The 15,071-nt window shown below is 51.9% G+C and overlaps 1 protein-coding gene across 2 annotated transcripts in view; it reads left to right on the forward strand.

Moving 5' to 3' along the window:
* Window positions 1-12,233, forward strand: part of SEPTIN8 (septin 8) — a gene marked incomplete at both ends in the record, with an annotated part of 37,605 nt that extends 25,372 nt beyond the window's left edge. Inside the window, 6 exons of one of the 2 annotated variants that reach the window (XM_084268486.1) lie at window positions 1,326-1,487; window positions 2,983-3,079; window positions 3,368-3,536; window positions 3,784-3,916; window positions 4,661-4,851; window positions 12,179-12,233. In XM_084268486.1, the coding sequence (XP_084124612.1) occupies window positions 1,326-1,487; window positions 2,983-3,079; window positions 3,368-3,536; window positions 3,784-3,916; window positions 4,661-4,851; window positions 12,179-12,233 (807 nt within the window). Of the gene's footprint in view, window positions 1-1,325; window positions 1,488-2,982; window positions 3,080-3,367; window positions 3,537-3,783; window positions 3,917-4,660; window positions 4,852-7,515; window positions 7,773-12,178 lie in introns of those variants that run through there. The other variant, XM_084268487.1, reaches the window with a different exon arrangement.
* Window positions 12,234-15,071: the final 2,838 nt, after the last annotated feature.

Consider the following 15,071-nt stretch of genomic DNA (forward strand, 5'->3'; position numbering starts at 1 on the left):
TCTCAGCAGGTCAGTGAGGCACCCAGCCGTGGTCCTGGCCCTCTTTACCTTCGTAATGAGGGCATCGACCTGCGCAGGAGTGAGCAGCAGATCTTGTTCTGTACAGGTTTGTGTGCCTGGGTGTGAGAGGCTGAGGAAAAGGAGCATTTTATCCCCTCAGACAAATTTACAGTGAGCAAATTAAGATGATTTTCTTCTGGAGCGAGTCAATCCTCTAGTGAGTGCTGAACCAGAGGGAGAAGGAAAAACAAGTAGGATGGAAAAAACACTGAGCTACAAAGAGAACTTGAGCTGGGAAAGCAAGGCCATCCCTTTTAACAGGCTCCCACTGGAGCCCAAATGGCTGCTCTGAGTTTCTGCTCTGTGGGACAGAGAGCTGTTGGGAAATGTTAGATGGCAAATCAGACTTTCCCCTCGTTTGTCTGAATTCTTGTGTCTTACCACGATGAATCTGGCTGCTGTTCAGGCAGATGGGTCTTGTTGTTGTTTGTTTAAGCAGTGGTTTGCTGTATTGCACTTGGCTTTTCTGGGCACAGCAGTGTTATCTAACAGAGGGTTCTGTGACACATCCTGCCCCAACGTAGCTCTCCCAAGCATGGGGTCGTAGTGAACCACATCCCTCCCAAAGGGTGTGCCTGTTGCCTGCTCTCAGTGCTGGTTGGTGCTGGGCATGGGGGGAGCTGGGCTGGTGAAGCTGCACCCTGCTGCATGACTGCTGATACAGGACCAGAGCTGAGCAACAAGAGGGTGAAGAGAGATCTCTGGTCTGCTGTGCAGCACCCTGCACCTTTCCTGGGTGGGCTGTGTAACCCACACAGTGTGGCCAAGTTGTGATCCTTATGGAGAGGCTCAGGGAGTCCTCAGAAAGGATCTGCAGCCCCTGGTCCTTCTGCTTAACCATGGGGGGGCTTCACATGAGCTCACTGCAGCGCTTCTTCCTTACCCTTGTCTTCTGAAATGCCTTGTCAGCACCGCCAGAAGGGGACAGGTGACAGCTCCAGATGCGACAGCTACACTGCCTCTGCCTCCCTCAAAACCTGTAACAAAACACATGGGTGAGAGCAGCGGCTTTGATCTGCTCCTTGTGCGTTTATTGCAGACATTTGTCTCAGTCTCAGAGTCAAATTAGTCCTGGAAAACTCTTCCCTCTAGTGTTCAGCTGCAGCTCACACGCAAACCTAACGACTCTGTGGCTTTAGGAAAGGTAAAGCAGCCAATGGGGCAGGACCCAGGTCCCCTGCGGGCACCCACACTGCAGAGCTGCTTGCCCGGCTGCTGCTCACCTGGTTGTTCTTTTGTGTCCCCCCTGTCCCCCTCTCCCCCAGGTGAACATCATCCCCATTATTGCCAAAGCCGACACCATCTCCAAGAGCGAGTTGCACAAGTTCAAGATAAAGATAATGAGTGAGCTGGTCAGCAACGGGGTGCAGATCTACCAGTTCCCCACGGACGACGAGGCCGTCGCTGAGGCCAACTCTGTGATGAACGTGAGTAACGCTGCCACCCATCACCTACAGAGGCTGTGATGGGTGAAGGTCACACACAGAAATGCCCTTCAAGGGCAAGCTTTGTGGGGATTGTCCAGACACTAGCTCTGTTTGAAAGCTGAGCTGTGGGCCTGACAGAGGCCATGGGCTCTCACGCTCAGAACTGATTAAAACGTGGCTCTTGTTTCAGCTCTGGAGAAACTCAGCTCTAAATTTTGTTTTATTGAGTTTTTGAAAAAACAGTTCCTTCAAAATCCATTCTGTCTGCTTTTAGGAGACACTTCATTTGGGGGGAGAGAAACTTCAAATACAGCTTTTACAGTTCAGACTTACATTAGCCTTCTGACTTCAGGGGCTAAGCCAAGAAAACTCAATTTAAAAGAAAGAAGAAAAATTGTTAGACCCTGCTTTGTCCTTTTTGAAATGCAAAGATCAGATTCAGACCTGGCCGGAACATATGCAAAACACTTTCAGGCTTCCTTGAAAGTGGGGGTTGGACTCGATGATCTCTTGAGGTCCCCTCCAACTCCTACTGTTCTGTGGTTCCTGTCTCCCAAATCAGAGTGTGGCTATTGCAGAAGAAACACCTGAAATGTTTCCCTGTTAATATTTTTATTTAAAAGAAGCTTTTTTCTTCAAAGTGAGTGTTTTGCTGCATTGTTGTTGCTGGTTAAATGCTTTTCATTCTCTTTCACACACCCCTCTTTTTATTGTTGGTGTTTTTTTCCCCTTTATTTCAGTAGCTGATGGATTTCTGCATCACCTGGATAGGTCTTTTCACTATACTTTTTGCTGAATTCATGAAAAATTTGGAGGATGCACCCCTTAAGCTGTATGTGCTGGGGAGAAAACCAGGAGTCTTGCTTGCTGGGGTGCCCCCTCCCTCCTCCCAGAATTTTTGACCACTTCTCTACCAGTTCCACACTTCCAGATCTGTCTCTTCTGAGAGGTGAAGGGTTCTGCCAGCCTCACCCTGCCGCAGTGCCCGCTCCACAGCCCCTCTCCATGATGCTCCAGCGTGGTCCCTGTTTCCTTTCCTGTGCAGGATGCTGGGTGAGCAGTGAGCACATGTTGCATCCTGCTCACGTCCCCCCCAGTGCCCACACACAAACTGCTCTGCCAAGGCCTGGGCACGGATGCCTTCGCTCCCGCTTGCTGTGAGGCAGGGAGTGCCCTGCTCTTGGCATGTGGAGCGGCTACAGCTGCAACAACACCCTGACACATGGGCAGAGAGGCTCAGTAATGATCATGGTGTTCCCACAATATTTCCCTCTCTAGTTAAGCACAGCCAGTGTTGCCAGTAAAGCTGTGCTACTACCCTACGCTGCTCTCTGTTGTAATACCCCAGCTCGTAGCAGATACGTTGGAGGTGTCTGGCTTCAGGAGAAGGCCTTTCTGAAGTAGATCTTGTGTCTGGGTGAGGAGATCTGCTGGTCAGGCCGGTCTCCAAGGGGTTAGCCCGTGCCCTGAGTCCCTGGCCTTGGCTCTGTTTCAGGCCCATCTGCCCTTCGCTGTGGTTGGCAGCACGGAGGAGGTGAAAGTCGGGAACAAGCTGGTGAGAGCTCGGCAGTACCCGTGGGGAGTGGTGCAAGGTAAGGAGCTGCCCAAAGCCTCCCTTGTGCTGCCGGCACTGCCACACTCCCCAGCTCTGTCCCCCCACCAAAGGTGCTAAATGCTGCAGGAACATCCCATGCAGCCTTTCGTGGGGTGGCCAGGCTCTGCTTTGAATTCCTGTTCCCATCAGCAGGTCGTAATGGTCACTGGGAATGCCCAGTGTTGTGCCCTGGGTGGGACATGGGGCAGGGGCCTTTGGGAGGGGAATGGTGTGGGTCTCCCTGCCTTGCCTGAGCTTTGCCAAAGTTTCCCTTTGATTCCACCAGTTGAGAATGAAAGTCACTGCGACTTCGTGAAGCTGCGGGAGATGCTGATCCGGGTGAACATGGAGGATCTCAGGGAGCAGACCCACACCCGCCACTACGAGCTCTATAGGAGGTGCAAGCTGGAGGAGATGGGCTTCAAGGACACGGATCCAGACAGCCAGCCCTTCAGGTGAGCAGCCTTTGTGTCCAGCATCACCTCACAGCAACAGTTTGGTAACAACACCCCAAAAAAACGGGAGGTTTGTAGGTGGCATCCACAGTGCTGGGTTGGAAAATACTAGTGCTGGGTTGGAACTCTGGAGCTGGATTTGGTGATGTCCCCTGTTCATCCTGAAGCAGCACAGGTGGGCAGGCATTTCCCCATCACTAACTCACTGGTGTCCTAAGAGTCTGGCTTTTGTTTGCTCTCTTCCCAGCCTCCAAGAAACATATGAGACCAAGAGGAAGGAGTTCTTGGGTGAGCTCCAGAAGAAGGAGGAAGAAATGAGACAAATGTTTGTTAACAAAGTCAAGGAGACGGAGGCAGAGCTGAAGGAGAAGGAGAGAGAGGTGGGTGTGCCAGAAACCTGTGAGAGGAGATACACAGCCAGCATCTGGGTCTGGGCCACGTATGAATCCTGGAAAGCACGTGTGGCTCTGGAGCAGAGCTCACCAGCCAAGGCACACACGTGTGCTCACACACACACACACACACACACACACCCCCCTCTTCGCCCGCTCAGAGGAGGGGACATGGGGTAATGTTTCCAAAACAGCATGACTGGTTTAGGTGCCTCAGAAATAAGAGTCTTCCCAGTCCTGAGCAGCGTGTGGGTGACTTGCCTGCTGCTTGGTGAGAGAAGGGCAATGCAGGATGTGTTGGAGCCGGGTAGGTCTTACCCCTGGAGACTCACTGGGCAGTGGAGCAAAGGGGGCAGCTGGGCTGGAGTCAGTGGTGTGAAGCCATGGGCTACTGCTGTGACTGGGGAGGAAATGAATGGACCATCCCCAAATCCAGTGAGGAGTGGAAGGGTCTGTGCTGTCCCCAGCCCTTGGGGGGCTCACGCTTCCTCCTGGATTGATGCTCTGCAGCAGCAGAGCTGAGTTCATTGTGTCTGGGCTGGTTTTGAAGAGGCTGTGACTGCCCAGAGGTCAGCTCTGCGAGGGGCTCGCACGGTGCAGGGTTGCTGGCTGCTGGTGCTGCCTCCCACCAGCTGCTCGCTCTCTGTAGGGTGGTGGGATTCATGTGGGAGGTGGGAATGCAGCCCCATGGTCATGCTGGGTGTGATGCTCAGAGGGTCTGTCTCCTACCAGCTGCATGAGAAATTCGAGCACTTAAAAAGGATACACCAGGAAGAGAAAAGGAAGGTGGAGGAGAAGAGGAGGGAGCTGGAGGAAGAGATGAACGCTTTCAACCGGCGGAAAGTAGCGGTGGAAACCTTGCAGTCCCAATCCTTGCAGGCTACCTCACAGCAGCCACTGAAGAAGGACAAAGACAGGAAAAAGTAAGTGGCTGAACTCCAGTCTTTCTCCTCTGCTGCTGGGAAGTCGGGTGTCTGTTCAGGGGCTTTAATGTTTGGGCAGTTTCTTGGAGTGCAAATGGAAAAGGGGATTTTGGACTCCCAATTCCTGCCCTCTAATTCAGACAGGGTGTGCCTGTGCCTGGCTCTGCCCTGGGTGAGCAGCAGATGGGAGGGATTTGCAATTTGGGGCCATTGTCTGAAGGCTGAGTGTCCCATGGGGTTCAGCCTTGCCTCTGACAGCCAGCTCAAGTGATCCTGCGAGCAGTCTGCTCCTGGAGACGGCTGGGAGGGAGGGTCACTAGAAATCAGCTGCTCCTCTCCCCAGTGAGAGGACTGGGGACAATCCCAATGCTGTGGTGTTGTCTTGCTGAGGAGGTTCCCTATCATTCGCTACCTCCCTGGGATCGGTAGGCTCGGAGTCTCTTTGGAGACAGCTTATTTTTAGAGGCAGAGCTGTATGGAAGGGAACAGCAGCTTAGAGTGATGATGCACTGGAAATTCTTTAGGGCTCCGGGGCACAGATCTGCTTAGAGAAAGCTCTTTGTCCCTCAAGGCGGAATTCTTAGCTTCCTGCAAGCTACTGGAGGCTGCTGTAGCCAGCAGGAGTGTGGGGTGATGGGGTGTAAATAATGCTCTTCCAAGCTGTGCAGTGACAGGGCAGGAGTGGGGCAAAGGGGCTTAAAAGGAAAAGGGGTCTGGGGTGATCCCTCTTCTGTCCAAGCCAGTCAAGGATCACTGGCTGGGGGCAGAATGAGAAGTGCCATCATACAAGCTGGTAGTTCTGTTACTCCAGTGTTACTTCCCCTTGTGTGGAGGAGTGTGAGAGTCCACACTGGGCTCTGTCAGACCCCAGCAGGCTGGTGGTCATGCTCTCTGAGCCTTCTAGCCATGCAAAACAACAAAACACCATCAAGACTGGTCACGGCAGAGCTTGCTCTGGGCAGCCCAGCCTCTGGTGTCACGGTGCTGATTAGATCTTGTGCTCTGTCGCTTCCCCACTGCAAACCACAGCGCTGGAGAAGCTCATTCTGGGCACTGACATTTCCAGCAGTGTTTTTCCTCCTATGGGACACAACAGGGGGTGTTAAATGTAACCTGTGTGCTCGGAACGTGAGCGTGTTGGTGTGGAAACAAGAGCAAAGCGCTCCCTTTCTGCAGACCTCTGAGCGTGCTCTGGCCACGTCCCACCTCACACACAGAGGTCAAAATGGTTTGTAAAAGTAGGGTTTAACCCAGCTGCACCTGCATGGGGCTGAGCATCCTGGGGCCTGGGTCTGCTCTGAAGAGGCTGAGCACACCGAGCTGCGCGCTCGTGGCTGGATGCTGTGGTGATGTGCGGTGCGCGCTGGCCAGGCGGAAACGCTGCAGCTTCCCCCCTGCTCCGCTGTCTGTGACAGAAACAGGTTTCCTGTGCTTCGCTGGCTTTAGCCACCTGCAGACGTGAGTCCAGACACCCTTCCTCTCCTTGGGTGGTGATGAGAAACTGTCCCCAGTCAGAAGTGGGGCCAGGAGAAGGCAGCTCGGGAGGGTGTACGAAGGACCGAGGGGCACGCACAGTGTGTGCTCTGCTCAGTGGGGACCCCCACGCGATGATGGGGTGGAGGGGCTCTCTGCAGCAGGGCTGGAGGAGGTGCACTGTCACCAGGAATGAAATGAATGAATTAGGGAGAGGAAGTGGTTTCAGATTGGGGCTTGGGGGTTTTTTTGTTCTTATGTTTCAAGCCTGTGAGCTAGTTCAGAAGGTGGAGTTTAGGGCTTCTGCTCAAGAGGGATAATGGAATTTGTAATAAAATATTCAAGGGACAGTGATTTCCCTTGGCCTTGGCAGCCCCTTGTCCTCCCTGAGCTCCTCTCTGGCTGGGTGGCCTCAGAAGGAGCTGGGGTCTCATGAACCCCCCTGCCAGTGAGCCCAGCCCTAACCTGTCCCACAGTGGGTGGGGCTGATGCTTACCCCACAGACCCCCCCCGGGCATTACCAGACCCAGGCAAGCAGCAGTAGTGTGGGGGGCTGGCAGCATGCAGTGTCCTTCCCAGAAGCAGGGCAGAGTGCAGTGTTCAGGCTGCACCCCTGGCTTTGCTAAGCCAGGAGCCCACAGAGCTGAGTGTGGTGTTGGCTGGGGGGTTGTGCTCTGCATGCATGGGGGGAGACAGGAGGCAGGGGGTACCCAGAGGATGCCGGGGAGCATCGCTGCCAGCACAGCCCCTGCAGCTGTGGATGCAGGTGGGAAATACCTGGGGCTTATTTCTGGACAAGACATGGTGACCTTGCAGGATCTGGGAACTTACCTGAGCTCGGGGAGGGGCTGTTCTTTCTTCTTTCAGTTTTGAGGAGAGTGAGTGCCATCCTTTGCCACCTCCCACTCCAGCACCGTGGTTTCCGGTGGCTTTAAGTAACAACTGAAGATGATTGCAGGTGTGGGGGTGGGGGGGAAGTGTTGGTGCTGAGATCCTTCTGTGCTTCCAGCTGCAGGTGATGCTCCATGGGGTGGCTCTTGGCTGTGCACCCTCAGGTGCCTGAGCAGTGTTTGCCCTTCTTATCCTCTTTTTTTTTTATGTTTTCCACGTGTTTCACTACACTTTGCTTTTGCTTAATTTTCATAAATTTAATTCATGCTTTCTTTTTTTTTTATGTTTTGTTTCTTTCAGTTAATCACACACAGACTTTCAGGCCAAGAGTGGACTTGGTGCTTTCATGTGTTAAGTTGCTTGAGTTTCCCACCCCGTGACCCTTCTCATAACATTGTGTGAGTGGACCAAAGTGAAAGAGAAAATGAGCCTCTCCAGTGGCTGCAGTGTAACGACCCGCTCTTGTCTGTACAGCACCTGGCTGGAGGTTTTGAGGAAGGCACCTCACCACCTACATTCTGTTAAACAAAGTCAACTAATCCCTAAAGAAAGATGTTTTGTCCTGAACCCAGTGACCGAACAGCCGCGTATAAAGTGATCGTAACCATCTGTGTCTGATCTCACCTCACTCACCAGCTAAATACTGGCTTTCTGGGTTACTTTTCTGTTTGTAACTGGCTTGTCTGCCTGCCCCTGTGTGTGTGTAGGTGTCAGGAGTGCTATGAAGAACGCTGAGACGTTTATTTTTCTAACACCACTTGAGTAAGTCTGTAGAATGGGTAGAAAACCACAACTTTTTGCCCTGGGAAGCTTAATCTGAGTAAATCTCATTCCAGCAGTTAGATTTTGTAATCCTGAACTACTCCTAAACACTTTCTACATCATTTATAATATAAATATATATATATATAAAGAGAGAGAGTGGTTAATAAAATTCATGGGACAATGTTTTGAATTTTCTTTACTGCTAAGGTAGAACATTTATATAGATTTTTCACCAGAGTTTGTTGTATAATGTGGAGCTGCAGGACTTGTGTAGGCTTTCACCTGCCTTTTACCATGTATTTTACTGTTGGGGAAAAGCTATTTAAGTGGTTATCTTTTCCTTTTGCTCTTTAACCTTGAACTGCCTGTGCCTAACGAGGAGGAGAATCCCCTGGTCTTGAGCTGCACCCTGTTTTTATACCCACAGGCTCCCTTCCTCTTAGCAGGTGCTTCCTTTAACTTCCCTAACACCTAGAAATCACAGCCTTGATTTCCTGGCCAGCCCAGCTTACAGGAATAATAGGATCAATGTTGTTTTCTCCCACTCAAACCGTTTGTGGTAAGGCAGGATGATAACTGAAGAGGGACTCACTGGCTGTGTTGTCATGGAAAAGAGTTGGACCCCACCCCATCCATCAGGGAATAGGCTCAGAGAAAGGGAACAGTTAATATTAACCCCCACATAATGTCTTCAGGGTTCATGGAAATGCTGGCTAAGTGTTAGCTGTGAGTGTGTGTGGGTTTATTTAGTTGTTAATGTCCCAGGATTAGTTTTGTTTAATTTTTCCCCTTAAAGCCTTGTTTTTCAGAAGCCAGCAGTTCCTTGACCTGCAGGTGAGGGGCACAGCCTGGCATCTGCACCCGTGCAGGTCTGTGTGGGGGTAGCTGTACACTGAGGTGCTGTAACTCCCTTCTCCTGTTAAAGAAGCCTTTTTTCCTCTTCTATTTCTAAATACATGCTCAGGTATGAAGCTGCTGTCACGTGGATGTAGTGAAACTCCCCTCAGTGTCTGGGAACGACCCTTGGGAAGGCCTCGTGGGTTCCTCATGGGACGGGCTGACTTTGAGTGGAGACTCTGTGTGTTTGATAGGTCTCTGCTGGGTGGCTCTGAAGGCTGTGCCTCAGGGTTAGCTGTGTGCCAGAGGAACTGTCAAGTGTCAGGAGAGTTTGTGTGGGGTTTTTTGGAGAAACACCTAAGGAACCCAAGCTGTTGTGACAGGCAAGAAGGTTCCAGCCCCCACAACTACAGTCCTGTCAGGCAGCAAACTGGGGGCAGGAATTTTCATTGATTTTTGTTTTAAATATCTTTTTTTTTTTTGCTCATGGGAGAAGCTCTGGAGCACTCAGGGCATGAGGAGCAGCGCTGCTGGGTTCATCGCTCTGCCTCTCAAGGCCAATACTACAAAGGCTGGGCTGCAGCAGGAGCTGCTGGTACCAGTATGTGAACTGGTGCCTCGCCAGCGCTCTCCCAGTCGATAGTTTTCTCCAGTTCTCATGCTGGCAAGATCTATGCAAACGATTCCCCTCTGCCCTGGCTCCTCAGAGATCGATTCTTTTTTCCTAGAGTAGCAGATAGTTGCAAATAGTGATAACAAGAGACTAAACCCCTCCCAGTCCATGGGCATTGCAGAGACTTCCAGCTCTCTTCTGATGAAGACATTCCCAATGTCCATAATGATATCTTAACAATGAGGATTCTACAGGGACTGACTTGACTTTGTGACAGAGGTACCTTTTCCTTGTCCTTGTTCCTTAGAGCACCCAACATCCTCCTCCTCCTCCCAGCAGCACTCGGTCTTTTATCTTTTTCCCCCCTCTGGCACTTGGTTTTTCCTTTTGGCTGAGGTGAGACTGAAGCCTGTGGTGTGTAGGCTACTTCTGTATCCTATTTTTATTTAACAAATGATGCTAATCCCAATCCAGTCCAAAGCTTTACACCTCCTAGGCTAGAAGTGAAAGGAAAACCCATCAGAAATGACTGGAGCTGTTCAGTTACACATCTTTCCAGTGGTTTACATGCCTAGCTGTAAAAGGTTGGTATTAATGGGATAAACTCTCCATTTTTTTCATCTTTTAAACATTTCCCATCATATATGTTTTCTAATTTAAATTTAAAATGTGCTTTGTGGGACTCTAAGCTGTGTAGGCTTCACATCTGGCAGGGTGGAGGTGGGGTGGATGGCCCGGGGCAGAGACACCTCCAGGATCTGCCTGGGGACGGGCTGCATCCCATCGTTTTGTCATTCCAAATGTCTTGGGGGGGGGGGGGGGGGGTGGTGGGTGTTTGGGTTTGTTTTTTTTGTTTGTTTTTCAGTTCTTTCCACTCACTTTGTACTTTTTTTTTTCATTAAATCTCACGTGTATTTTGAGTTCTTGTGGTGTCCTTTCTTTAGCAGTGGGTTTCCTGCTGTGCCCAGTGGATCTCTGCTGAAACAATGATGTGTAATGACTGAGAGCTCACCAGTCACAGGATGTCTTATGGCTGCTGGGAGCGTTCAAAAATACAATTAGCTAATTAATTAACCATTAGCTAATCACATGGTAATGCCAAAAAGCATCTCAGCTGTCATCTGGGGAGAAATTCTAAGGTATTAGGTCAAATCCATCCCTTTTGAGGCAAAAGTGGCCTTGAAGCTTGTTTGTATTTGTCCTTTGTGGGATGTGGTGGCTGCAGGTTCGCTGACTTAATGATGCCCAAAGAGGTGATTTAAGGGTGGGATGAAAAGGGGGCAGGGTGGAGGGTGAGAGGTTCCCAGTGGCACTTCCACAGCTGTGTGCTCTTTCTGAGAAGCTCATTGTATGCTTAGATTGAGGCCACAGCTCTAGTTTGGGGTGACCCCTCTGGAGAGCTGTTGCTGAAGCCATTCTCACTGTCCCTGCTGCCCATGGCAGCGTGTTCAGTTCACCTGGGGTGTCTCTGGGCTTTATTTGGTGTTGGACACGGATCAAAGCTGCACTTTAACAACCCCAGGAGCAGAGTTTGGCTGATGTAGGGGGTTGGCTGAAGCTTTCTGAGGGGAGCTTATTCTGCAGGCCCAGCTCCAGGAATGAAACCAGGTCGATGCTGGCTGCTTCCAGAAGCATTTTAGAAAGGTGCAGACAGACTGTGCTGTGGGACTCTGTGTAAGAGACCTCTGCTCTGTGTTGCACACACAGCTTGGTTAAAAGGCTGTGGGCAGTTCTGACATCTAACCTGCTCTTGTTCACATCCCACCTTCTTACGAGGCTGGGATGGGGACCCTGGCTCAGCCCTGTGCTGTATGGACACTGTGTCTGCCCACAGGGAGCTGACAGGTGGCTGGAGCTGGTGTGACGTTGCCTGTATGCAGAGTGCACGTGGAAATTTGAGCCTGTGCTGGGTTAGTTGTGAGCTGGAGCCCGTTCAATTTTTGAAGGATAAGCCTCAGTGGGGACTTAGCAGTCAATACCAGGTGTTTGTGTGAGGTGTTTTACAGCCTTTTCCATCCCAGTGCTCTTTAAAGTCAAATCTTTTAGGAGGCCAGAGAAGGGAATGTGTGCTGGGTGCGTACGGAGCAGCCAGAGATGGGACACTTGGTGATTCAGGAGGACAAACACTGGCAAAGTGTTTATCCACAGGAGTGGTGTTGAAATCCTTAATTGGTATCTGTGCAGAGCTCCTAGAGATGCTCATGGGAAGTGTGTGGGGCGTTGACACAAGCCCTTTGGCAAGGAGGTGGGTACTGTCTGTGTTCTGCTGTCCCTGAGCTGAAGCCTGAGGTGGCCACAGCCCGAGGATGTGCTGATGCTTTTCCTGTTCAGGAGAGGCCCCAAACCTGGCCTCATCTCCCTGTCCTGGGCTGTTCCACAGGGAGATCTGATGTAAACCACCAGCTTGGGCTCCACTCGGCGGTACCCGTGGTCCTGGCTGGGATGGAGATGGCTCTGCCCCTCCCCATCCCACGTCTCCATAGCACGTGGCTTCCCAGATGGTCCCTGTCAGCAGTCCTTCCCTCATTAAAATTTTAAATCAATCCTCTGATTATCAGTTCCAAACAAGCTCTTGGCAGCCCTGAGAGCTCCTCCAAGTTGTGATAGTTTAAATTCAAACGTCTCCAACATACCCAGCCCTGCTGGCTCCCAGGCAGCGTACGCTGGGCTTGTGTTCTGACCTTTCATGCTGTCTGTAATGTAAATAACTGAACCTTAAACACTGATTCTCTTTTGTTCTTTCTGTAGCTTTTTTAGTCTTCCCACTGCGTGCTCCATAACTTCAGGAAGACATGTTAATTAGAAGATTTATTAAGGCCAAAACATCTCATGCAGAAGAAATTAATGGGTGCTTTCACCTTTAAGCTTGCGATCCATTGCACAGAAGAGGTGGTATAGCAGGCCTGTGATGCACTGTATCTTTGGGAGAAGTTGGCTTGATTTTAAAATTGAAATCTAAGAAACCTGCCCAAAGATAAATTGCTAATTAAGGCTGCCACATGGCTTGCACTAACACCAAAGCGCTAACTGCTGGGCGAAAGCCCCTCGGAATCCCCACTGACCTCCCAGAGAGCCGATGCTCAGAGCTGGGTCAGTGCCAGGCTGATTTCAGCTTGCTGCTCGAGCTGCTGTGTTGGGGGGTTCCATGCATCCTCAGCCCCGTTTTGGGGTTTAACAGAGGAACATCCTAACACCCCTAACCTTCAACTGCGCACTCTCACCTTTCTTAGCAATAACTCTTCCCTGGAGCTTTATTTTCCGTAGACTTACAGGTTTTATAACAAAAATCTCTTCCCCCCACCCCCCCCCCAACTTTGGTTTCCCTGGGGCTGCACGTGCTGCCTCCCAGCTTAACCCCTTCCCCAGCTCCCTGCCCCCTCCCTGCTCGCTGCTGCGGGGTGGGTAACCCTGCCTGGCCCCCAGGACCTGGGGGAGAAGGGAACAACTCTAAAGGACAACGGTGGGTTACGTGTCGCTGGAGGGGAAGCGGTTTAAAGCTGGAGCTGTGGTCTTGTGAGCTCTGTGTCCACAACAGCCCCGTTTCCCCTGCACAGAGACTTGTTTAGAGGAGACCAAGGAGGGGCCTCAGCTCATCTGTTTTAAAACAACCTTGTAAACAGATCTCAGGAATGACCTGCTTGTACCAAAGCTGGGTTTAATAAAAACACCACTGATTTGTTTAACAAACATCTGTTAAAACCCCCTTTTGTACACACCCAGCGCAGCAACACCGGGCTGCAGCCGGCTGTGCAACGCTCAGTGACTCCAGGTTCCCTCTGTTGAACCCCCACCCTGTCTGCCTGTGGTTAATGGATGCTGGCCCCTGGGTGGCCCCAGCAGTCCCAACCCTCTTCTCCTCGTGCCTGTGGTGTAGCCTGGGCACAGGGCTGGGGTGTAGGACCAGCAGGACACCAGTCCTTGGTAGCAGCTTTAAGGACTCTCACCCCACCCCCCCCCAACCCCTCCACCTTGTGCCAGGGGTGTTACTGGAGCAGGACAAGATGTGGCTGTGACCATCAGCATGGGCGACAAGAGTCCAGTGGGGGTCCCATGGAACAGGTGGGGTCTCCATCACCACCCAAGAGGTGGTTGAGGTGGAGAAGATGGTGTAGGGATGCTGACTGACTCAGGCATGGAGCTCCTGCCCAGGGGTGTGTTGTACAGACACCAAGACCTCTGGATGCCCTCGGCATAGATCAGAATTTGGGGATAAATCCCAGCAGTAGCAGGTATGTGGTCTGAAAATCACCAAAGTGGGCACATGGGGAAGTCCTGGAGAGTCCCACTGCCTGCAGGCAGGAGGGATGAAGCCCCATGACCAATGTGTGTGTTCCACACAGCTCATCCCTGCCTGTGCCTGCCACGGGCAGGGATATGGCACTGGGTGCTGCAGCAGGAGTGGGACGGGGCGAGAAGCAGCCAGGGACCCGACTGGGCTGGCTGTTAGGGTGGCTCTGTCTGTCTTCATGTCTGTTGTGCCCTGTACTGAGCAGGAGGGATGCTGGAGCAGTGGTGACTGTCAGGCTGAGCTGAGCTGTGACAAACCCTTTGCTGCTTTGATGGCTGTTTCAAACCTGCTCGTGGCAAAGCTTTTGGCTGGTTCGAGCTGTTGTCAGGCTGGATTCCCATTGGGATGGGTGCACTGGGGAGAAAAGCTTTCTTCTCTTTTTTTCACCCCCATTTCTCAGATTTGACTGTCCTGTTTGCAGTTTGGTCAGTGGTGGGGTTCAAGTGTCACACCTGGCTGGGGAGGAGTGAGGGTGAGCTGCTGGGGCCTGCCAGGGCTCAATGCAGAGCATCCTTCCTGTGTTCCTAAAGAACCAAACTGTAAGTTCTGCTCGGATTTCAAACTAAAGCCAATTCAGAAAAACCCCAAACCACCACAGAGGCAGCCCCACAGTGTGATGTAACAGCAGCCCATGGGAATGGCAGGCAGAGGGCTCTAGGTGCACCAGGAAGCACCTGGCAAAGTTCTGCTGGGCGCTCTGATCCATCTGCTATCCCAGGGCTGGGTGCTGTTAACTGCTTCTAGGCCTTTCTTTGGCAACTTGGTCAGAAACGTGTAAGGTGGTAACACAACTACTGTGTTACTCGTCCCTCTGCTGCTTCCCCATATCCCAATCGATTCCCTGATGGCAGAAGCTTCATTAGTTCTGCAGCCGTGTAAACGAGCCCTTCCAGGGCATCACCTGCTGGAAGCAGCGGTACGGGCTCAGGGTTAGTGTGGGAGAAGGCTGGGCTGCAGTGAGGCAGCTTCCTCCCCACGTGCAGCATTCCTGGGTGACCGGCTGTAGCTGTGGACGGCTCCTTCAGGGGGTGGTTGAGAGGTGGCAGCAGGGAGGGGGGGTGGCTCTGAAGCCGCTGTTTCTGTAGGTGATGCAATGTCTGGGTTACGTCCTGGCTCTGGTTCAGGACCTGAGTGTCTGTGTGCAGCAAGGGAAGGACTCGAAGGGCAAAACACTCTGTGGGTCCCTTACTGCAGGGGATCCCAGATGTGGCTGCAGCTCGGCTCACGAGATGGTGTCCACTGGAAATCCAGCTGAAGTCAAGGTGGGTTTGAGACGTGCTTCACCTGCCCAGGGCAACAGGCCCTGCCCCTGCAGGCGTGACTCTGTCCTCACCAGAGCCCTGGTGGGAGCTG

This window comes from Gallinula chloropus, assembly GCF_964237585.1.
Source record: "Gallinula chloropus genome assembly, chromosome: 10".
Lineage (NCBI taxonomy): Eukaryota > Metazoa > Chordata > Aves > Gruiformes > Rallidae > Gallinula > Gallinula chloropus.